Source organism: Grus americana, chromosome 11 (genome assembly GCF_028858705.1).
Source record: "Grus americana isolate bGruAme1 chromosome 11, bGruAme1.mat, whole genome shotgun sequence".
In the NCBI taxonomy this organism is placed as follows: domain Eukaryota; kingdom Metazoa; phylum Chordata; class Aves; order Gruiformes; family Gruidae; genus Grus; species Grus americana.
The window spans coordinates 16,004,161-16,028,621 of NC_072862.1; the positions used below are offsets into that span (position 1 = coordinate 16,004,161).

Consider the following 24,461-nt stretch of genomic DNA (forward strand, 5'->3'; position numbering starts at 1 on the left):
TCACTTCTGTCTCTGTTTTACAAACAGTTATATTTGGATTCCACAAACTTCCTGAGAGTTGAAAAGATTTCAGTTTAAAATTGTTAATAACCATGTAAGTGATCAAATGGATTTCTGCTATAACTGTGGTTGTGCTAGGCACCATACACCCTGCAGATGGCACCTTATGACCTAACAGAGTGTGCTTTTGAAGGGACAAGACAGAAGTGTTAGTTACAACAGAGACTGCCTGCAGTTGTTTGAATTCAGACACTGTTGCTTGAAAGTGTGTGTGGTAAAAATATCTAGCCCATTAAACCTCCAACAGCTTTAGAAACTGTAGTACTTAGTATTAATGACACATCTGCATGCTCAAATCTGCAAGGAATTGGTTTAGTCTACTAAAAGTACTTTTGTTCATGTCATAGTGTACCAACCAGTAACTAGATTAAGTTCATCATCTCAGAGAATCCAAGAAAATTTCTCAATCCCATATTCACAGATCAGCAATCTTAAAATTTGCCATGTACTTGATCCTTTGGCCTGTTTATAGAGCTAACACCAGTGTAATACCATTCTCAATTTGTTTTTATCCAGTTCATGCCATGCTCATCGCTCTGAAGCAAAAAAAGTCCAAGTTATTAAAGCACCACTCTGAAGCAAAAAAAGTCCAAGTTATTAAAGCACAAAACACCTAAGTAATACTCCCTGCCTTTCTGCTCCCCACTCAGTCACAGGTATACTTCCATTGTGTCTTTGTACCCATGTCTGTCCTTGCAGACCTAATAAAGTGATTTTCAGTCTTTTCATTGCAGACCTAAAACCATCCCACTGAAGGCAGGAAATCCTACATAAAATAGCTTATATTCTAACAAGTGTGGTCTCAGATCTGGGAACCAGAATTTGTAATTCTGCTGAGGAAAAGTAGACTTTGAAATTTTAAAGGATATTATAATTTCTCACCCTCTCCATGTCCACAAGCTATAAGCTAACTTTATGTCCCCTCCACTCCACCTACCTTTTCTTTTGTGAGAATATCAGTAAGATACTGTCCTCCCTAGACTCCAAACAATTTTCCCCAGCTTTTCTCTTTGACATTCACTGCTTTTGTTTCTAATATAAAGAACTGTTTGATGCCCAAAAGCTTGGCAATTTTTTTTCAACATAGTACTTTTGCCTACACGCCCTGTCCTGTCCATGGTACTCAGTGGCATAGTATCTTGTGAATTTATGACTGCAACCATGTCATTAACAAATAAAAGCTTTACTGAGCACATATTTACTCCTTAGACGGGCCAGCTGCATTCACTACAATGATGCACCCAGAGCCACAAAGTCAGTTAATATATTCGTTAACCCAAGAGAAAATACTTCTATGGATTTGGAAGCATGTAGGTTTATACAAACCAATCTCTTCAGATCGATTATCTATCTAAAACCTTGACGATTAAACTGAAAAGCAGTAGGATACCTTTTATTTGCTCATGCCACCTTTCTTGCATTACCCTCTGCAGTTCATTTTCGTATTCTCCTTAAGATCCCAACCAGCCACTGTGACAACAAACTTACTATCTGTGCTCGGGATCCAACTTATATTCAAGAAATAGGACTGGAATCGTGTTTCGACTTCTTTTTCAACCAATACAGCACTGAGATTATGAAGATCAACTGGTGCAATGCCATACCACTTTCTCAGCTCAGAACCTTGTGAAGAAATGTAGCCAGGAATTAAAATAGGCTGATCATAGCTATCATACCCCCATCTGCCCATCAGTGTCGGGATTGCATGTTTACCTGGTGTTGGGGGGGAATTTAAAAAAAAAAAAAAAAAATCACACTTTGAATTTTGAATTTCAGTATCAGTTTATGAATAACAAAGCCCTTCTTCTCCCATGCACCCAGAAAAATCTCTCTCTAGAAATCACAGAATGAAGAACCTGATGTTTACTCCCTTTCTTGTTTAGCTAGATGAAAACCATTTGTCTCAAGCTGCAGTAACTGATACAAATGAAGCGACATAAGCAGATAAAGCCATAATACTAGCATAAGTTTGTAGATCACGTTTGTGGGATGTTTTCTATACCAGTATATACATATCTCTCTCATTAAACGTAAGATAAAAACATTTCTTGTAAAAGACACTAAGCCATACTTTTTAAAAGTATGCAAAATGCATAGTTTGCACAATGCAATAGCCCTGGGACTCATGAACTAATCCTGTGTCTCTGGCAACACAATGAGCTGAAACAAACTGTCAGAATTCCAGCGTTCCTTTGGATGGACCAGAAGTTAGGTGACACACATGGAACCCCTCCTCTCCTGCAGAACTGAGCAATGCCCCTTATCCTAAGGGTTTGTCAGGGAGAAGTTGGGAGGCAACTAGAAATCCATCTGAGAAGGGAGCTGAGTTCCTGGGAGCATTGAGATGCAGAAAACAAATTTTACTGGAATCTGTCTTATCAGTAAGATAGAGAGAGAAAATTTAAAGAAGGACAGTGCAACACAAGTTCCAGGTATGTAAAGAAAGTATGCCACTGTTAAGTTTATTTTAGCAATCACAGATCAGAAATTGGATTTTTTGAAAACTTGCTATTTGTATGTACCTGTTTCTAAACCACACACAACAGACTGTATGAAAGAGAAGTAGTGTTATTTTTTTTTAAAATGCACAAATTGAGCACTTATCTTTATCACAGCTTTACTTCAAGTTGTTTTGTTTGCTCACCAGGTTTTTGAGCAGAAGACAATATACAATGCAACAAATGCTTCTTTCTCCACACCACTACTTACAGGCTTGGCTTCTGCAACAGTCTTTTTGTCAATGACTCTCTAAAGCAAAAACCAGGCCGTACATCTTTTTGACTAAAACTGATCAGAAAGACCATCACATCAAATGCTTATTAGCACCTCTTATCCTAAATGGTTAGCTTTACTCGATTTTCATGTGCTATTTTAAACATTTTTCTTTTAAGGGTTTTTAACCTCACAGTGATCAGATAGGTTTCTATTAATACAGTTATGGTAACTAAGCACATTTTACATGGCTTTTTTTATCACTGACCATAAATAAAGCTTTCAGTTAAGGCTTTCTCTTTTACCCATCAATATTTTGATTCTCACATTGATGAAATTAGGTGTTGATTCCACTGAAGTAAACTAAGTTATCCCAGTGGAGGAGGAGGAAGTGGAGGAGGAAGAAGAGGAGGAAGGGGGAAAAAAAAGATGCAACAGAAAAATCCACATCCTGTCTCCAAAATTAAGAAATAATTGTTCATATCTTTCACATGACAGCCCGTTGGTTGAATAAGGCAGAGAAGGAGGACTTACACAGTTTAACTTCCTGATACTGCTTTCAGTTTTACAGCCAAATACTGTGCTAACTCGACAACCTCTATCTTCCACTACAACAGTGTAATAAAGTAAGCTTCAGAATTCTGTAATCTAGCCATTGACGCAGGAATATTAATGGCTTCCTAGGTAACTAATAGTGCCACTTGTTCAACTTGCTTGTTCAGGATACAAACATAAGTAAGTTTATTAACGCTTCCTAAAAATACCGTACTGCATCTAAGTCCCACTCTCTAATAGTTAGGACTAATGTTAGCAGGGCAGCTGCTAGTATTGCTTACAAAAATCACCCCTCTCTATTATAACGCAGATCTTGAAGTGCATGGCGACTGCCAGTAACACTTTTTTTTACATGCAGCTATTCCTACAAATATTTAGCAAAAATGTGAAACATCAACTTCTGTTCTCACTTGAAATGCAAATTCAAGGATGCAAACGTACTCCTGAGAGCAAAAGCTATCCATAATGCATTTAATGAAATGTGCTAACATGAAATTTTGCATGTCTCTTTAAAAGGAGATTACATTACAAAATTAAGGTAAATATACTATTATATTTTATGTTTATATGTACTTTTCATCATAAAGGATTTTAAAGTGCTTTAAAGAAATATGTAGGTACTACAGTCACTTTTGAGGTCTAATAGACACCAAAACAACCATTAATTGTACTCTGCGAAAGTGGTTATTATCCATTTGTGAGAATGATGGAGAAAAAACAGTATTAACTGCCGTAGAAATAAAAGGATGCTATTTATTTTGAAGTTCACATGGTCATTACAACAGTATTTGAGCAGTTTACTAAGAATAGCTTAGGGAACATATTCATTAACATTTAAGCCCCAAGTACAAATGAAGAATCAAGGGAAAGACACTGAGGAACTTTCTTAAAAGGAGACTTGCTCAAGAACAAAGAACTCAAATGTACGTAGGAAGAAACCCTAAAGCTTAAGTTTTCCACTGTATCCCTATTTGTACCATTGAGTAGTAGGATACCTATGCAAGAAAGACCAGTAACAAATAAGTTCATGCTATATATGGTCAGTGCGCCAAGATTCAAAAAATTAGGCACAGAAGCTTAAATTTTGTATGATCAGGTCAATACCACAACACATCAACCACATCTAGGCCTTGCATGTATATACATATATCCAACATTTATTTTTAGCCCTCATCATTATACTTATTCTGGCCACACAAGGGTAATTTTCAAGCACGTCTCATGGAAATTTATTAGAGAATGGCTTATTAAAAATGGATATATTTTCCCTCTACTGTCAACACAGCTAAAGAGAGATGGGTGCCTTTTTGTTGTATGCTTACAAGTAGGATTGACTCCACAAGACAGGAGCCCTGCCCACATGCTGGTTTGGGAGATCCAAACAGAGCACTTTTAGAAAACGGAAACTGAAAGGAATAATGGAGTCTCTGTTAAACAAAAATAAGTCAGTGTGCAGCAGGACACTGCATGACTAGAAATGGGCGATGACAGTACTGGAGAAAAGCAACAGAAGACGACAACAGAAAAGATTTAGATTACAATGATGGGACAAAGCAATAGAAAAGATCAGATGCTGAGCCAAGGCCAGAAGGGCTGATCCCCAGAGCAGCCAAGCATAAGGCAGCATCACCGATTTGTAAAACGTGACCAAACACCCATGAAATACCCGACACCTGCAGAAGGAGCCCCTGCAATGAAGTGGGAAACGCCTCTGTCTTTTCGTAGCCAAAGCTAGCGCAATATTCTGCCTGTGATCACTCAGATCTGCTCCTGCTTAACTGCTGAAATTACTGCTTCATAAAAAACTTTTTTTAAGCCAACATCTCAACAAAGGATAAGTCATTGGGCATCAGGAAGTAGAAACATAGAAGGATTGGGGAAAAACTCCCGGACTCCCAGGCAGACGACTCCCTCATGAGGGAATGGCTCTCTGAACAGCTGATTTCTGTCTAGCGTCTGAAACAACTATTTGTAATTGCCCTTACAATAATTGCTGGATACTTTTAATTGTATGGTTGGTAGACTGTATAATGAAACTAAAAACACCGCCCGGGGACTCCAGCGGAGGGGGTGAGGCGGCGGACTTCGGCCCGCTGCCGCCCTGGCCGGTTTCGAAACAGCACCAAGTCGCTCGAGACACCTTCCCGGCGGCCAAAGGGTGCATTCCTGTGGGAAGTTCTACCCGCTCTCCCGCCCTGCCTCCCCGCAGACCTCTCCCCCTGTCGGGGCCAGTCCTGAGAGCGGGGCCCCCCCGGCGCCTCCCGCCCTCTGGCTCCGCGCCCTCCCGCCGGCGGCCCCAGCGCCTCTCCGGCACCACCGCCGTCCTTCCTCCACGCTGGGGAGCTGCGGAGGGGAGAGCCGCCGGGGCTTCCCACGCAGGGCGTGTGAGTGAGTGGGGCCGCAGCCGGTGGGCTGAGGAGCCTCTGAGGGGGAGTTCCTGGGAGCCGGAGGAGGAGTGAGGAGGAACGGCCGGGGGAGGGCGGGGAAAGGGAGTGAGGCCGCGGCGGGACAGGAGCGGGCGGTGGCTGCCGACGCTCTCTGCTCCACAGCCGGTGGCAGCCCCACGCACGCAAGCGGCTCTGAGGGAGGCAGAGGCCTCCCCGGCCGGGAAGGAGAGAGTCGCGGGCCGTGCGTGCCCCGTCCTGCGGAGGGGACCGGGACAAGCCCTCTTCCTCGGGGCGGCTGGGCGGGAGCCGGCCCCGGCCCCCGGCCTTTGTGTGAAGCAGGAGCCGTTGCAGGCGCCCGGGGAGCAGGATCGCGGGCAGCCCGCGGACCTGCCGGAGTTCACAGCAGCCTGACGGCCTCGGCCGGCAGATACGTTTGTTCATAAAAGAGCGAATGGTGAGGTAAGTAGGCGTGAACAGTTTCAGCCGTGGCAATGAAAAACTTACCACAAGGTTTTTGTAAGTGAATGAACTTTTTTACTAGCAGGACTGAAGGGAAAGTTAGTCCAAAACATTCCCACAGGTCAATTTAAACAGTGTACACAGTCTGCAGTGTGGGGGAAAACCCAGCAAACAACGAGAGCTGCTTTTACCTGAGAAGCTCTTCCTCCTGCATCTTACACAGGCAGACCTGACAAGATTTGGCAGCGCGGTGCTGTGAAGGGTAAATGTCCTGCAAAGGTCCCGTTGCTCTGCTGCACCATGTGTTGCCATGCTGTTGGACATCTCTGGGAAAGGCTCATATTTTACATGTGCCAGAGAGGATATTATTGTTTTAGCCCTGGCAAAATAGGACAGGGAGTAAAGTTTCAGCCACAGTGATCATCTCCTCTTTGTTTCAGGATCAGTTTAGAGGAACTGAAGCAGGACAGTGCTCATGCAGGAGGACCACGTATAGATGAGAGTCTGTATGGATCAATATGACAAAAAGAATTCTGCATTGAAAATAGTATTTTAATCCATACACTCCAACTATGTATGCTGGATTTAAATTAAATCAGAATGGCTTGGGGTTTGACCTGTGCACTTCCAAACTTAAAAGCATAGAAGTTTGTGAATCATCTACACATTGGTTTTCAAAGTTACTTGAATATTATGAGCAGGACACTGTTGACCGACTTCACTCCCAACTCTCTCTTTGCAAGATAAAAATTCTCTCAAATGTTACTCTGCCAGTCCTGTTCCATTTGACATAAAACAACAAAAAAAGCAAAATCATGAAATAACATCTAATTATAAATCTGACAAACGTATGTGGTAGAGTAGATTCAAAATACTATTACAGTTACTTAGAAATATCATTAGATTTAGCTTGCTTGGTAATTCTAGCTTCTAGTGGATACCCTGTCTCAGTACATATTTTTGATCACTCTTATTTCTGGTTTTATCAAAGAACAGTACAACTCTGATTGGTTAACGGTAGTGATGCCCAGTGCCCTGTACCTTTTTTAGATTAGCCACCTCATCCACCTACAGAACCATTTAATTACTACCCATTTTTCAATATAACCCCTTCCTTCCCTCCCCCCCCACACAGGATACCTACCCTGCTTTCTTCGTTGTGGACTGTGAGCCCTTTACATCTAGAAGTCTAGGAGTAAGATCCCTGGGCTGAATCCTAGCACTTTTGCTTAGCTTTCTTACAGAGAGGGCAAGCCAATTTAGGCCTTAGATACCCTATGCAGCCTCTTACATATCTTTTTCTCTCCCCCCTGCCCCTTTTTTTTTTAAAGGAAAAGTGAAGTGACACATTCTTCACTTGTCACAGCATCACTGTTCCTTAGAGAAGTCTGTTTTCACATGTGTTTCGCATGTGACACGAAATGCAGAGTTGAAGTGATAGGTACCTATGGGTTACATCAGGGTTTATTTCCCCTGTGCAAATCTGATACTATATTCAGAAATGTGTTACAGCGATGCAAAGAGCCCCAAACACTTCAGAACTCCACTACCAACTTCTAGCTTCCTGGTGTACAATTACATGTATTAAATTGTAACAACAGAATTTTCCTGCTAAGATGCTCCTGCTCTCTTCACTCTTGTAAGACTACTGTCTATAGGCCCTGCTCAATAGTAATAATATCTGTAAATACATACTTTCTAAAAATGAGCTCCAGATTTTGAAGCTCTAGTGCCTTACAGTGAATATATTTTATGTTGCTGCCATATGCATTTCTGCAGGTCTGCTCACTGATTCCTGAGGAACATCTTACTACACGTTCATAAAGAGGTCATGATATGTGAGAAATGAGATAAAGACGTGCAGTAATATCCAGTAAGGACCAAAAGACAACATTTTGTTGGTGGTAAGTACAGAGCATTCCAGTAGAACCATGTTGTGTAAACCTCCCTGTTTCTACATATTTTATTTTGACATAGCCACTACAATATTTAATAGAGCTGGCCATCAAACTACAGTTCCCTACTGGCTAAATTGGGTCAGCTTCCACAGCACAGCTCAGAGCTTCAGATGACTCTACCTATTAAGATAACAACTTGATTTTTTCCGGTTATTGGAAAAGGCACATTCTTGCTGGAATGCAGTTCTTAGGAACACTGTACAGGTAGTAAATTCTCCCTGGCAAAAAAAGCCAGATTAAACTAAGGGGAAGTTGAGCATGAAGATGCATTAGGTTACTTTTTGACTGATGTTCTTTTGTTCAGAGAGGGACTCCTGCAAAATTCCACAAGACTATCTTCTGTAGAAGAACTTGAACTGTGATAAAGCCATGCATGCTTATAGAGCTACATGGATTAGAGAGAAGCATCATCACATTCTAATTTCAGGGCTTCACGATCTTAGTCCTTGATTCCAATCTCTTCAATACAAGGTTGAATTGTTCTATGAGTTTCAAAGCCTGCACAAGTGAGAGGCTCTTAACAAATCAGCTTTTAAAAGGGTCTAGACTTTAGTATTAGGGTTGTGACATAAGGCAAGAAACAAACAGTCCTGTAACATCAATGCTGCCTTTAGAGTGTCACTTGAAAGAGTATTTTCAGGAGCTCAGTAGCCACTGCTTATCCTGTGGCAAGTTGTAGAACTACAGCCTCCAGCACTACCAGAGTAAGTCAGTCCCTGACTGAACACAATTCCAGAGATTCTGCAGAATCTACCCTCTTTACAGCCAACAGCTAGGTAGGGTGTAGGCTTAACAGCCGGCGTTCTGGGTAGGAGGCACAGTAATATTTGATGGCATGACAGATCATATGCCAAAATATGCCAGCTAGTACTTGTTCCAGAGTCTGTGAGCCCTGCCTGTTAAATAATAAGTGTTGATGATTTGTAGGACCAAACCCTGAGAGTTTACTTCCTCAGGAGTAAGGTCGATCACCTCATCATGGTAAATCTCCAACAGATAAAAGGAAACAATTCACATTATAGGGACAAAGTATCTTTCCCAGATTATCAGAGCCCAGCAACTCTACCAACTCCATCAGCAATCTGCTGTTCCTGAAACAATAAAGTCCCGTGACCCACCAGTTCTGCAGGTTAAACATAGGTGCTTCAGAATGGTAGCCCTCTTCATCACAAGTGAGAGGAAAAGAGAGGAAGACCTCTTTACCTCCTCCTCTACTGAATCACAGGAAATTGCTAGAACTTCTTTCCAAGAAAGAATCCTTTAATAGTCTCCACCTGTAAAAGAAAATCTCACCTTCAGCTGGGATCAATTTTGAATTAGCCATGTGAGAATCAGCTGTGTTAATTCTGGGCTCAGAACTATCCCCTGTATCCATTTTTTTTTTTTTTTCCTAGCAGAGCAAACTGTTCTCCATGGTTGGTAGTTCATTTTCCAGAAGTTTGAGGGTTTGTACAGCCTTTTATAAGTTTTTCTGAGGAGAGTAAGAGATGTATGCTTCTTCTCATCCTTTCCCTGAGAGAAAAAAAATACGTTTGCATATGAGATTGTACATAAAATGGTAAATAAATATAGTTGTATGTGGAAGACTTTTAACATTTATCGGGAACCTGCACCTAATTTTGTTACAGAGTTGGGCTTTAAGGGTTCGTGTGTGCTCTCACAAACTTACATTGTAGAGGTTCAGCCAAGGAAATGAGTACAGTTCTGTTCCACCTTTTAGTAAGAAAAAGCTGATTGTTTCAGTGATTCATTAAGATGTTTTCTTTTAGTGAAAAAACCCAGACATTTTATAAAAATATAGGGTTTATATTACAAAATATTGGATCACTATGAAACATGAATGTATGATATTCAACATTCACAACCTAATTAATTTCCGAAGAATTAGATTTCACAAACATAATACAGTATTCAATATATTTCCAGCAGCAAGCTTGCTTATCTCTTTCAGATGGGCAGTGCATTATACTATAACAGCCTCTAGAATCCAAGACAACCACCATGGGCCAGGGAGAAATACTTTATACAGCCCAAGGATATCAACTTGCATTAATTGTTTATATCAAGATAAATGGTTTCAAGGGGAGAGAGCAAGAGAAACACACTTGATTTGGTCTGGCAGAAGCTACAGTGGACACGCTCATAATTTCCACTGTTGTGAATTGGCTATGCGATACCACTGACTGTCATAAACTTACAGAGAAGTTTATGAAATTGTTGTTTTTCTTAAATTCTTACCTACTAGAGGCAGATGAAGAGAGATTACAAGGTAAGCAAAGGTTTCCATCCTTTATGGTTATGGTCTATCTCAGGAACCAGAAGCAAAGCAAAATCAGATTGCATATAATACAAAATTATGTGTGCCACTTGACTGGTGCATAGACTGCATTAAAATAAGACAGCAAGTTACAGAGTAAATGTCTATTGTTTTATTGACATTGTTGTTAACCTTTTGGATAGTGAGAATGGGTAAAGTATACCAGCTTTACCTGAAAATGACTGACATTTTAGAGGTCATACATTGTATTAAGACTTACATCTTAATTAGGATTTTTTTGTTTATTTGCTTTTCTAGGATAAAACACTGGATTTTTGTTAGAAATTTCTGCAAGAGTGATACTATCAGTAAAGATGTCATACTTAACAAAAGGAGTTAAATGTTGCAGTCCTGTGAATCAGATGCACAAAGTAGCAGGAACTCTGTTTAAAGCACACATACTGGGCATCAACAAACAATTCAAAATTTCACGTACATCATCTCAACTTAGATCTGAAAAGGCAAACTCTTATAATTATGTTATTGTTGGAGCTGGCTCAGCAGGGTGTGTATTGGCCAACAGGTTGACTGAAGACCCTCTCAGTACTGTACTACTTTTGGAAGCAGGCCCTAAAGATACTCTTCTAGGTAGTAAAAGACTGATGTGGAAGATTCATATGCCTGCTGCATTAACATACAACCTCTGTGATGAGAAATATAATTGGTATTACCACACAACATCGCAAAAACATATGGATAACCGAATTATGTACTGGCCTCGTGGAAGAGTGTGGGGTGGCTCCTCTTCTCTCAATGCTATGGTATACATTCGGGGGCATGCAGAAGATTATAATCGATGGAGCAGGGAAGGGGCTGTAGGATGGGACTATGAACATTGCTTGCCCTATTTCAAGAAGGCACAGACACATGAACTGGGGCCAGATCAGTACAGAGGTGGAAATGGACCTCTGTATGTGTCAAGAGGGAAAACAAACCATCCTCTTCATCATGCATTCCTGGAGGCAACCCAGCAAGCTGGGTATCCCTTCACAGATGATATGAATGGCTATCAGCAAGAAGGATTTGGCTGGATGGACATGACTATACACCAAGGTAAATCATAAAGTAGTCCTTAAGTAATTTGTATTTCTGACCCACCAGTGGTACTTCTGAAAGCATTTTGGAATATGGACATATAATCTGCAGTGAATGCCATTTGGTTGTTTAGATTACTGAACAGCTATGGCACTATATACACCCTGTTTATTTCACAGCAGCTTGCTATCAGTCTAGCGCGTATTTCACTGAAGATTGCATTAGCATGCAAGTCTTCATTCATAGTTAAATTTGGGAAGGAGAGTAGGTTTTCAGAATGTCATTGTGAAATTTGTTATGTTAAAATAAAATCGTTAGTTATATCAAATCACATTTGCTTTGAACTCTACAAACTCTATGAAGGCTTTCCCTCCGTAAACATATTGATGGTTATTGGCCAAAATCTGGAAGAGTACTGAGCCTGATTATTTTGATGTTTAATGTAAATATACATTGTAGGTCAAAGATGGAGCACAGCTAGTGCTTACCTTCGCTCAGCCATATCGCGTCCAAATTTGTCAGTTGCAGAGAAGACACTTGTAACAAAAATCCTGTTTCAAGGAACAAAATCCATTGGTGTTGAGTATGTGAAAAACGGGCAACGGAAAAAGGTAAGAGATTTTTATTTCCCAGTATGAAAAGTATTATTTTTTTTTAAAACAAACTTTTATTAGAAATGGCACTTTACTATGCAAAATGTCTGCTTTTCAGATGTTATATTGTCTCTTCCAGTATATGATTCTTTACATATTTTACAGTAGGTGATATTTCAGCTGTATTGATTTAGAGATTAACATCTCCATTATATTTCCATCTCTTGGTACTGAGGGGACACGCCATAACTTGATGTTACACAAGAGTGTTGTGTAAGATTTCTGGCTGGAACCTATGGTGCAATCATGCACTGTCTCAGCCTATTGACTAGTGTGCTGAAATGCTCTCATTTCTGAAAAACAATTCTGAAAATGCTGTTCTCGCATAGGAAAATCTGTAAAAGCTAGATACTGAAATCTGAATGGCTCAGGGGATAAATAATGAGTCATTCACTTCTACTTTGCCATTATGTATTGAGTTTTGGGATAGTAATGATGAAACATAATGATGAAACGTGCCTTATGGTTGTTTGTGGAATTAATATTTTTCAGTCTCAGTCCAGCTTCCACTGAACATGTGATCATGTGGAAGTAAGCTTGATTTGCCTTACAACTTTACTCTGTGGATAAACAGTTCATTTTATGCAGCTTTCAATCCATGGACTTCTATAAGACCTAAAACATTCTCATTTCCCTTACCTCTTTACTATTACAGCTGGTTATGGAGTATGCAATTAGGAAATTGCCTAAAAAGGATTTGTATGTTAATAACTTAAGATACTTAGTCACAAACAATTATAAAACAATTAAAAAGTGTAATAGTAATATCCTAAAGAGAGGAGACTACAAATTTTGATGGTTTGAGTTCAGTAAGGCTTAGAAGACTCAATGGACAGGTGGTCTGTGACTGAACACCTGCTAAAAGTTAAAATGCAATATAAATAAACTATTCTTTCATTTTTCTAATGCACAGAAAAAATCTGTTGTTTTCCAAGTGGATTGGTAATGATAATCCTTTTAACAATGTAAAACAAAAGTTGCAGAAAATCTAACTGATTTCATGAGCTATTAAATGTCTGTGAAAACAGTGTCTACTTGCTGTTCTTGTGCCATTGTCAAGATTAATTTTGTTGAAGAAAGTTTTGGAAAGCTAATTAAATATGATCAAAGACTTTCTGAATACTGGACCGCTTTAATTGCAAAATTCTTTAATTGCTATGAATTTTCATACATAGTAATGCATGTATGAATTATACATAGTGAATGATCTATATTTATAGCATGTATCATAAAAAGTACACCTTCAAAGTATTTCCCTTCAGTTTTTTCCCCCCACCATCAAAACTGCAGAACTTGTCTGGGTTTACTTTCTGGAAAATTTTATACCTGTCAGGATGGAAGAGCTAATAATTTTATTACATTATGATCATCCAGATGAAACACTTGATTATTAAAGCGGTTTTGGTTTTACAGTCTATTTTAGATAGGCTCTCTTTTATATCAGTCATCAGTAAAGTTAAAAGATCATCAAAACCTGATTCAAGCATGATTCAAAACCTAGTCATCAAGCCAGTGACTTAATTGTTATTTCAGTAGATGTTGGGGTCCTGGAGAGCTCCCAGGACTCCAGTAAGCCCTCTGACAAAAGTAGGGAAGGTAGACTGAACATTCCTGGAGTTTCTGAGTTCAGAATCAAGCAGAAAAGCATATTTAAAGGGGGGAAATGTTTTTAATGTATCAGAGACTAAATAACCCATACAGAAATGTTTCAAAGTCAGTTTTTCCTCTTTGCATGTCAGCTTTAAGCACAGTGAAAAACTACATGGGCTAGGAATAACTACAGTGCTGACTTTGCAGTGAACGTAGACCAAATGAGCATCATTTGAACATTACCTGAAACAAACTGGCACCAGTTCTGTGGGTACCATAGAAAATATGTTATATTTGTATAACATGCAAAATACAGATCTAGGTATTGATTCAGCAGTCACAGATATGCTGTGTATTAGTCTTAACATACTAATGATTGCACAGAGCAAAACAATAATGAACAAAAAAAAATCACCACTGGCATCCGTTGGCAATATCAGATAAATAGCTTGGAAACAATTTATCAAAATTTATCTTCTTACTACATTTTGGTCTTATTAATAGCAAGAATCTCATTCACCATCATTCTGTATAGCTGAGGTGTCATTCAAAAAGGACAGGATTACCACAAGTTACTATGCACTCCATGCTAATCTGTTAACACTTCACCATACTACAGAAAAAATTAGCACTTTTTAATGTTGCTTTAGAAGTTAAATGTCTCATCTAAAATAGAAACAAGCAGCTACTCATGACAACACTTAACATTCTGCAAAAGGGGAGAATGCGGATGAGCAATACCAGATATGTTTCCTTGAACCCTTGTGGGTTTTGCTTGCTAATGAGAGGAAGTTCGGAGGCATAATTGTGTGCCTCATCTATTTTTTTCTTCACTGTGGCCACACTGATATATTAGAATTCACAGATAAATGCTATGGTATTACTTTTGCAAATGTGTATTGCTTTAAAACATTGGAGTAGCTTAGCATCAGAATTTGCATCAAATATAAAATGTTGCTACTTTTTGTTTCTTCTGTGGTGCAGTTCTTTCTTAAGGACAGGTGAACCTTGAAACTTTTTTTTCTAACGTGCAAGAATTACTATCTAGTTTGTAATCAACTACCTAACTCAGTGTGTATACAAAGGATAGCTTATATTTCAACAGGCAACATACATGTGGCTAGGGAGGATGCAGTGCATGCAGCGTGTGTGTGTGTTCATGAGCCATCTCATTGGAATAGAAAGGGATAGCTTGAGCAACGTTGGGTTCACCCACATCATCCTCTTTCAAAGAGTAAAGGAAGAAGGAGGAGGGTATTGGTGTTTTCTTACTCCACACAGTTTTCCATTTTAACATTGAAAAGCACTAAGGGAGGTAGTCCTGATCCTAAATTTAATAGATATGGCAACAGGGAAGAGGTAGCCACCCTAGGTACAAATGACACAGAGAAGGATTTTGGTATTGCTAAATGAGAATATTTTGGGGCAGAAATCCTTGGAAAGAAGATGTGCCAAAAATACTTGCAGAGAAGGTTCTAGAAAAAGAACTACCCAGCACAGAAAACTGAATCAAAGTTGGAGGAACAGTTTTGTAGCCCATATCATGACCAGCTCAGGGCTCAGACTCAAACTGATGAAAAGTCTGTCAGAATTATATATATGCCTGCAGTAAGAGTTTTCTCAGTAGTGCTTTAGTGGTTGAGGGGCTTCTGAGGACTACAGTGAGCTAAGAAACCACACATTAGTCTTGCTTGAATTAAGAAAATAAGCTCTTGAGAATGTTTGGTATCTCTGAATTCAAAATCTTCCTTAGGAATTTCAGTTTTAATTTACAAACTGTTATTGAAAATGGAAGCAGTGCTTAGCTGACTGATCCAGGTGTCACAGGTACTTTTTGCCTGGAGAGTAGCACAGGAGTTCAGTGGCAGCAATGGTACTGGCTGAGCTGAATGTTTGTGTGCTGTACAGTTTGAATGGATTGTAAACATGGGAATAAATACAGAAATTATCTAAGTGAAAACTTGATCATTTCTCTCTGCAGAAACTTCTGGCAAGATAGGAATACATTTAAAATGAGAAAAATGTGAGGGAAGGGGTCTAATCTGGATCAGAATAGCATATGAGAACAGAAGCTCTTGACATGTTGCTTGCATTCAGATCAGGGTTAATAACGTTCAGACTTTTGTGCTCATTTCCTTTTAGGCTTTTGCCAGTAAAGAAGTTATTTTAAGTGGAGGTGCCATAAATTCTCCACAGCTGCTTATGTTGTCTGGGATTGGCAATGCAGATGATCTAAAAAAACTGGGGATCCCTGTTGTTTGCCATCTTCCTGGTAATTTTATTATTTCTTTTAAACTTACATCTTCCTATGGATGCAATTCAAAGATCATCAAATGAATTGAATACATGAAATTCAATTGTCTTTATGTCAGGTTGCGTGGACTGAAACGTGTTACAAATCGGTGGAAACATGCATTGATTTTAGAACTGAGCAATAAACTCCTACACCTTCTTTACTACATTTGATAGTGAAAAATGCTTTTCTGAAAAATGCCGCTGAGTACTTTTAAAGTAAAGCAGCATACTTATTTAGAATTTTGAATGAGTTTTGATCCACAACAGATTGCGTAAACTCCCACTGTCATATATATTCAAAGATAGAAGGAATAACATGAACTTTTCTTTAAAACTAGAAAAGCTAGTACCGTGTTCAGAAGTCCGATGTGGCAATTTTAGAACAAGTGATATGTCTGCCATTTAACTTTCTATTTTCATTCTAGTTATGTTATGTTTATGTAAAACCTTATTCTGACATGAGCAAAAGGCTGATATGACTCATGGTCTTGGTCTTAGTCATGACTGCCCTTGTAAGAGGTTAGTTTAGTTCCCATTTATGCTGTTTTCTGGTTGCAAATGTTGTGTATAATTGTTCTGTATGAAATAACTTTTCTTTTTTCCCTGTCTTTTCCCTCCTTCCCCTTTTTACTCCCTGCCCAGGAGTAGGCCAGAACCTTCAAGATCATTTAGAAGTGTACGTCCAGCAAAAGTGCACCAAACCCATTACTCTATATAACGCACAAAAGCCAGTTAACATGATGAGGATTGGTCTAGAATGGCTTTGGAAGTTTACAGGTATGAAACAAAGTATGCAATCATTCTACCATTGATTGATTTAGAATTATTACAGCCTTTTATCCATGACTTTCAAAGTCTGGAAGCCTTCCTATATAATTTTTTCATGTTCTGGGAAATAAATGGAGCTTCCAAATGGACTTGAACTATTTAATATTTTTCTAAATCAGAATCTTTTAAAAAAGTTGTTATATCTTAGGTAACAAGGGAGGTTTTTAACATTTTTATATCTCTTATTTTAAGAAAAATTCCACATTTAAAATCTTGGTGCTACTGAGAAAAGCTATTGTAAAAAAATGAAAAAAAATTCTATTTGAAATAGATGTTGTGTCAATAAAAAACATATTGTTGAACTAAACTTTTTTGTATGATTGCCCCCAAATAATTAGTTCATTGCTCTGATCAGAACCCATTAGGCTTGCATGTAAATCAAAAGTGACTTTCTTTAAAATGACACGCTCCTTTTACAGTAAGCCAGCTGTAAATTGTACCTGAAAAAGAATCTGTAAAAGTAATAGTCGAAATCAGTAAAATAGTTTGTCCAAAGTTGAGGTCTTCATCATTTGCTGAATTATTGTTAGTATTTGACAACTCACGCTGGGTATATGTGGCTTTTTACCATGCAAGTAAATATTGAGAGCTAACTTACGGTTTTAAATGGATGTGAAAATAACATAATATGAGGAGCATTGTAGGCTCTTCATCTTTCTCCTTCAGGGTAGGTACTGTGGCTGGCTCTGCCTATGACATGTGACTGATGGGACAACTATACCCCATGTCATGGACCATGCAGTGCGGTAATACTGGGATGCTGCAGTCAGTTCCCCCCACACCTGTTAGCATCCTAGGACCAAATCTGCCTCTGGAGTCAGACCCTCGGCCTGCCAGTTACAGTGAGATAACTGTAGCATCCTACTCTCAAAAGCAGGTGAAAATAATGCATATTGCTTAAATTACAAGCTGTTCATAATGGATTTGCATTCCTTGCAATTGCCACGTTTTTCATAGTAGTGAAACCAAGGGTTCAGAAGTAGATTTCTTGCTTTTCTGAGGTTTTTTAATGGCATTTTCTCTCTCATTTACACTCTCTAGGTGAGGGGGCCACTGCCCACTTAGAATCTGGTGGTTTTATCCGAAGTGAACCAGGGGTTCCTCACCCCGACATTCAGTTCCACTTTCTCCCTTCTCAGGTGATTGATCATGGTCGGGTTGCTTCCACAATGGAAGCTTACCAGGTGCGTTGTTGAAGAACGTATTCCAGTAATGTTCTTTATTAATTAACAAGGAGGCTTACACTCTATTATAAATATTGATGATTTGGCTATATACTGAAAAATACTTTGTTCAGTATAATACAAAAGAGCTGGCTTAACCTCCTACATTGGGGAAAAAACATGAGCTTGTTATTTGATATTGCTACTAAAATTATGTTACTTTTTACCTCTGGGAAAGTAGGCATGTATTGAACTGCTGTTTAAGTATTTGCACTACTGAAGTGCCATAGTGCTATTGATTAGGTTACCATTGTGCTAGATGCTATACAAAACTAAAACAAGGTGTTCCCTGTTCCACTGCAGTTTAGACAGAGGTTTAAGTGAGAATGCAGGAGGCCACTCATTCATTGGCACAAATCCAAGCCCCATTTTAGACTATGGTCTTGATCCAAAAGTCTATGCTAATGCTGGGGAACTGTTACTGAATATATGCATTTCTTCTTGCTAATCTCTTTTCTTCAGTGATGATAGTAATTTGGTCTGATTGCTGATTGTATTAGAATGCTCTGCTACTGCTAAATTGGAATGGTTGTATTTTAAGTTAAAAGAACAGCTGTGAGTTGATAGGTATATTCCCTTCCCCTTTTGGAGTATCATATTTACAACAAATTTATATAAAATGGAAAAACCTGCAGTGGCATTTTCTATTATCTCCCTTTCACATTTATATTTGCTTAATTTGTAAAGACTGTCCAAATTAAAAAAAAAAAAATTCATACTGGATTTGGAAATACGTCTGGTGGGATTGTGTCATGAGTACAGCATGGGTGTTGCAGGTCCATGTGGGACCCATGAGGAGCACGAGTGTGGGCTGGCTAAAGCTGAAGAGTATAGACCCAAATGACCATCCTATCATTGAGCCTAACTACATGTCAACAGGTAAGTGCAGCCTCTCCTTGCTCTGATGTCAACTTATTTCCTGCCTCTTTCAGTAGCAGATTTTCATATGTACTCAATACCAGTTCAGAAGTGCTGGTTGGTGCACTGTTATCTATTTCTTATTTATAAAAGTCATTTAGTATCAAGAGAGGCCATTGTGCAAAGCACTGTATAAACCAAAAAGAATTCCCTGTTGGGGATGCAGTCAGGTGTTTGCTGCATCATGCTGTTTATTTCATCCTTTCCTCTGCTTGTGAAGGAATGGATCTTGTTTGCTTCTTTTTGCTGAGACTAGTGTCCTTGTCTAGACAGTGGGTATAGCAAAATAAAGAGCAGTTCTTCATAACTCACCTATTCCCTTTTGGGATTGTGCAATGTAAGTGACAGTTTTGTTCACAGTGAAGGTAAATATAAATATCTGTGACTTTGAAAAATATCCTACTTTATTATAGCTTTCACCAATAAGTGAGAGACTTTACCTCTAGTCTTTTTTTCTTTGATGCTATTTTTTTCTGTTATGCATTCTGTATGTAATACTAAATTAAGGGTGTACTTACAGTTTTCTTGTTTTCTCTCCATACAGAAAGAGATATTTGGGAATTTCGCCAGTGTGTCAAGTTGACCAGAGAGATCTTTGCTCAGAAAGCTTTTGAAAAATTTCGCGGGCCTGAAATTCAACCAGGAAACCATGTTCAGTCTGACAAAGAAATAGATGCTTTCATAAGGCAGAAGGCTGATAGTGCTTATCATCCTTCCTGCACCTGTAAAATGGGTCAGCTTTCAGATACCACTGCTGTGGTTGATCCCCAAACAAAAGTAATTGGCGTTGAAAACTTGAGAGTAGTAGATGCTTCAATAATGCCCAGTGTGGTCAGTGGGAATTTGAATGCCCCAACTATTATGATAGCAGAGAAAGCTGCAGATATAATTAAGGGCCTCCCATCACTTCAGGAAAAAAATGTTCCTGTATATAAGCCCAAGACCTTGGAAACACAGAGATAAACAAATGTACTCACCCTTTCACATCTTTTGCTACTTAGGTTTTTCATCAGCACGTTGGTATCTCATACTGAACATGCCAGCAAAATAAATACCATGCAAAACAACATATCCTATTAAAATAACTATTAATTTGAGCCATTCTCTTATATTAGACAACCTATTCATTTTTTTTAATTGTTTGGCTTAAGCTGCTTTCAGTAGTTAAATGTGACCTTTTGTGGTACAGTTCAAATTTTTTGTTGAAGAGAAGCTATTTCTAAATAACAGGACAGTTGCACACATAAAGCAGAAATACTGTGCAATTGCATGAGGAACGGAAGAAATGAATGTGCACTATTTTGAAAATCATTATGGTATGCCTTGTTATTTAAAGGATAGATTTTAACTGCTATGAGAATGTTACCCAGGATAACAGCTAGTCAGTAATCCCCACATCCTGCAAAGACTGGTTAAGTAAATGCAAGCATTTATACAATTTCATATTCACAGGCCAAAGTAGTACGTACCAGAATTCATAGGAAAGAGAGGAACCTGCATGTGTTCAGAATTTGTTAAATGTGATTTTTGTATGAGAGGAATGCAGTTTACAAATCCTCATGGAAAGTTAGAATTCACCGTACATAGCAATCCTAACTGTATAGTATTCAGAAAGAAGACATATATTTTATTTATCAGAAACTTATTTTTCTAATAAATGCAGAACAAGAGCTGATATTTTTAAAATATACTGGAAAACTGGAATTTCTCCTTGTTTTTCTCGCAAGGAGCTTAGTAGAATTCAGTTCATAATTTAAGCTGATTTAGTTGCACCACTTTATCACTTAGTTCAGTAAGAGGTCTGCATTTCCTATAATGTCCTTAAAGTTACTGGTCTTTGCTCTAAGATGAGTGTTTGCAAAAGATATTTCTCAGCAAATATTCTGAATGGTGCCTTACTATCCTTTAAATTTTATTTTAAAAAATATAGCCAAGGTAGATTTAAAATGAAGGGTTACTCAGAATAACTGCATAAGGGCAGATATTGATGATACAGGAAGAGATCTGTTTAAATTAGAAGGCAAGTAACCTATTCAGTGAATCAATACCGTATTTTAGTTAGGGCTTAAATCTTTGTTTTACTATCTTCAGATGTGTAAAGCAAGATACATGATCTTTCATGGCTCTTTTCTGTGTCAGTCACTTTCAGGTACTGATTGTTTTGAAACAAATCAGAACAAACTACTTAAAGAAAATGAACTAATTGAATTAAATTTAACCCACTGAGTTGTTTGGATTTATTAAGTATTCTGAAATAACTTCTTACTAAGCAGCTGTCAAATTATAAAGTAAAAGCTTCTGCAGCTTAAGATTGCTCAGGACTTGTGGTAAACAAAATAAACTTTTTTTTTGCAGAAAAAATGGAATTTTACACCATTTGAGCAAATTGTAAAAAAAAACTTGCTGACTCAGATGTTGGCTAGAGAGACAACTGCAGATGTTTAAGGCAGATACTTCTACCTGGTGCTGCTTGCTGTAAGGCAGTGGTTGGAAGCCCTGCTGCTAACTGAGGGAAAGGACTTAATTCATTAGAGTATCTGCATAAAGAGTAAACAAACATACTGAAGATGGAAGATGATAGCAGTGAACTCTGCTCCAAAAGGAGACAGGTAAACCCTTTCTATATATGTGATGCATTCTTTTGGAATGAGGAGAAAAGCAAGAATATTTTAAGTCATAGGTGATTTATTAGCTGTGTTAATAAGACAATTTCATCTGATGCAACTGTGTGTTTGGGGAAAGCATGAACTCTGTATAGTGTACCTTTTTATGGCAAATCATTTTTATTCAGCACCTGTGCTTTTGAGATTATCATTTAAAGGTATTCAGTAGATATCTTAGTGTCATTTGGAATACAAAGTATTAGGATACTCAGAGTAATATATACTGGTGAGACTTACCACAGTCCTGTGCAGCTGAGAGGAGAAGCAATTTGGAAGGATGGAATACTGAAGTTCCTGCATTTGCAGATTTACAAGGTGGGTTTCCACTCTAGGCATGCAAGATGGGAATTGTTATTATGCAACTGCAGAGGATTAACTAGCCACTGTCTTACATAACTTATTACTGAACACGCACAGAACTATCCTCTGCCATTATGTCGAGCTCTGAAAGGTGATGAAATAGCAAGGTTAGATATACATGCCAAACTGCATGTGTGTCTTCTGTTCAGGTACATATTGCTGCATTGTGCAACCAGAGAAGCAGGCATTTCTTCTGAAACATCATCAGCTTTTCTGGCAGTTCTAAACATCCATAGAGAGCTTGCAAATTTCTCCCTTTCTAAACACTTCAATATTTTCATTGCTGTGAACCACAATTACTTTATTAATTTAGGCCTCACTGCTACAGGATGTAGAGGCTCCTTCATCACGTTCCTTTGATGCAGTGCTAAAGAAATGGCTCAGGTAGTTGAAAGTTTTGTTGACCTAGGGAAATCTTTAGGTAGCATCAAGCTACCATTAGTTTTTCCTGCATTGTATCTGGTTGCTGATATTGAATTCCTGTTAAAATTGTTCTTACTTCTAGCAGAGTCAAGTCTCCTAAGGGATACTTAGAAAGGTACAAGATATTCTAACATGCTCTAGCACCAGCAGTCTGCTAGCTAAAATTAACCATCTTCTACACCTTATTGGATTGCAGAGCACAGGCTGCTAATTCGAGTTTTACTTATTTAACAAAATAATACAGTGTATAATTGAATATTATTCCCAGTTCTACCCAGATATAAATTTTTCTGTCAATGTGCAGATGATACTACATTATATATTCAAAACCAGTTAATTATAAAAGCTGTTTGATATAGTAATTTGGAAGTTACTAGACCTGCCAGCACGGCTTGAACCTGCAACATGCTGTGAGTGAGAATACCAGCATTTCCATGGTAAAACTTGCTGCAGATGCTGCTGACACAGTTGGAGGTCTCTGGCTGGGGATAGTGAGATTAAGAAAGAAGAGTGACCAAAAATGTTTCTTTTCTACACATACTTCAATTCAAGTTGCTTTAGTATGAGAAGTGCTTTTAACAGCAGCAGCAAATAGCAGTATTTGTAAAACTGCATTTTATTTATGTAAGGCCATTCAAGGTTTTGTACACCAGAACTTTTGATGTTTCTACAGCTTAAAATCCTTTTTCAATTAGTCTGCAACCAAATGAGGCAGCTACATAAACACTGGCAAACTGGAAAGTAGGCTTGGAACATGCATTTTCTATAAAATAAATTTTGAGGAATAATAAAAGCATGAAGAGTTACTGAAGAGAGAACACAAACACATCTTATTACAGTATTATAATTTTTAGTCTCTATTCTTCTGTCATCCAAGCTCCATAAAAAGACACTGTTCAAATATGAATATATATTTGCTTTTTCAGTTAATTTACTTCACTGTAAAAGAACTAGCAATGTTTGATTTTTTACTAATGTTTTCTGTCATTATATACATGTATGAACAAATCTGGAAACTCATGAAAGATGCTTTAATTCTTGAGATTACTCAATATGGAAAAACTAGAAGTTACTACTATGATTGGCAGTATTTTAAGGGTGCCAATTACCATGTAATTGTGCCTATATTGATTACTTTTTTCCGTATACTTCTGTAATAAAATTGAACAGGTATTCTATGTATCCATATATATATGTTCTCCCTTAAACCATTAACTATATAGAACCTGGTTTGTAACTAATTTCCCTTCATTATTTATTTTTGTAAGGACTTTTTCTCATAAAATAACCTATCTGCCCTAAAGAGTCTCTCATCAGACTATTGAAAGCTAAGGACTAACCATACTAGCAAGAAAATACAGTGAAGTCAGCATATTGTTTTCTGTCTCCTAAAAAACTGTCGTTCAGCTCAATCTGCCAAATTTGATGTGCTACCCAAAGTCCATGCAGTTAAGTAACATGGCCTGGGATTTTTTCCTTCTCTTTTAAAAATGTTCAACTTCAGTTGCCTTAAAGGTGGTTTTCAGAAGTAGGTATACCACAGTTGGTAGAACTTCGAGAACTACTCATTGCTATTTCACAGTGATACCAGATCAGAAAGCTCCATTTTGGTCTCCTAAAGTTTGTTTCTGTAAGCTGGGAAAGTGTAACAAAGTGACTACTCCTGGGTGACCTACCCAAGTGTATCCTGCCAGACAGCATCAAAGAGTTGTTTTGACGTTTTAGGGGATTTTAGTCAGATTTTGCTAATCATTTCCATAGATCTGTATCTAGGGAAGTAATAATCCCCTAGGTAGTAGGGAAGTAATAGTACCCTTTTTCATACAAATACTCTAAAATCACTCCATTTCTTTCCAGTTCACAGCATTTGTTCATAAAAGACTTGCACGCTACGAAAGTGTAGACTAATTATTATATTCCACGCATTCCCTTCCATTCTTCAAACAGTGCAAACAGAATTCAACTTTTGGAGCTTTTTGATGAAAAACTATTAGTAAAAGGAGTCCCAAGTATAATAAAATTATT

General features: G+C 38.2%; 1 protein-coding gene across 1 annotated transcript; it reads left to right on the forward strand.

Moving 5' to 3' along the window:
* Positions 1 to 5,583: 5,583 nt before the first annotated feature.
* On the forward strand, positions 5,584 to 23,609 carry CHDH (choline dehydrogenase). Its single transcript, XM_054837678.1, has 9 exons — positions 5,584 to 6,173; positions 7,953 to 8,077; positions 10,707 to 11,501; positions 11,943 to 12,094; positions 15,869 to 15,998; positions 16,664 to 16,798; positions 17,891 to 18,033; positions 18,849 to 18,951; positions 19,535 to 23,609. Exons 3-9 carry the CDS (start codon positions 10,763 to 10,765, stop codon positions 19,951 to 19,953), a joined length of 1,821 nt encoding a protein of 606 aa, XP_054693653.1. The 5' UTR covers positions 5,584 to 6,173; positions 7,953 to 8,077; positions 10,707 to 10,762; the 3' UTR covers positions 19,954 to 23,609.
* Positions 23,610 to 24,461: the final 852 nt, after the last annotated feature.

Excerpts from the sequence above, each read along its gene's own strand:
- CHDH (XM_054837678.1), top strand. The coding sequence starts at position 10,763 with ATGTCATACTTAACAAAAGGAGTTAAATGTTGCAGTCCTGTGAATCAG. Across the intron at positions 16,799-17,890 it reads ATGGCTTTGGAAGTTTACAG|GTGAGGGGGCCACTGCCCAC; the intron begins GTATGAAACAAA and ends TACACTCTCTAG. Across the intron at positions 18,034-18,848 it reads CCACAATGGAAGCTTACCAG|GTCCATGTGGGACCCATGAG; the intron begins GTGCGTTGTTGA and ends TGGGTGTTGCAG.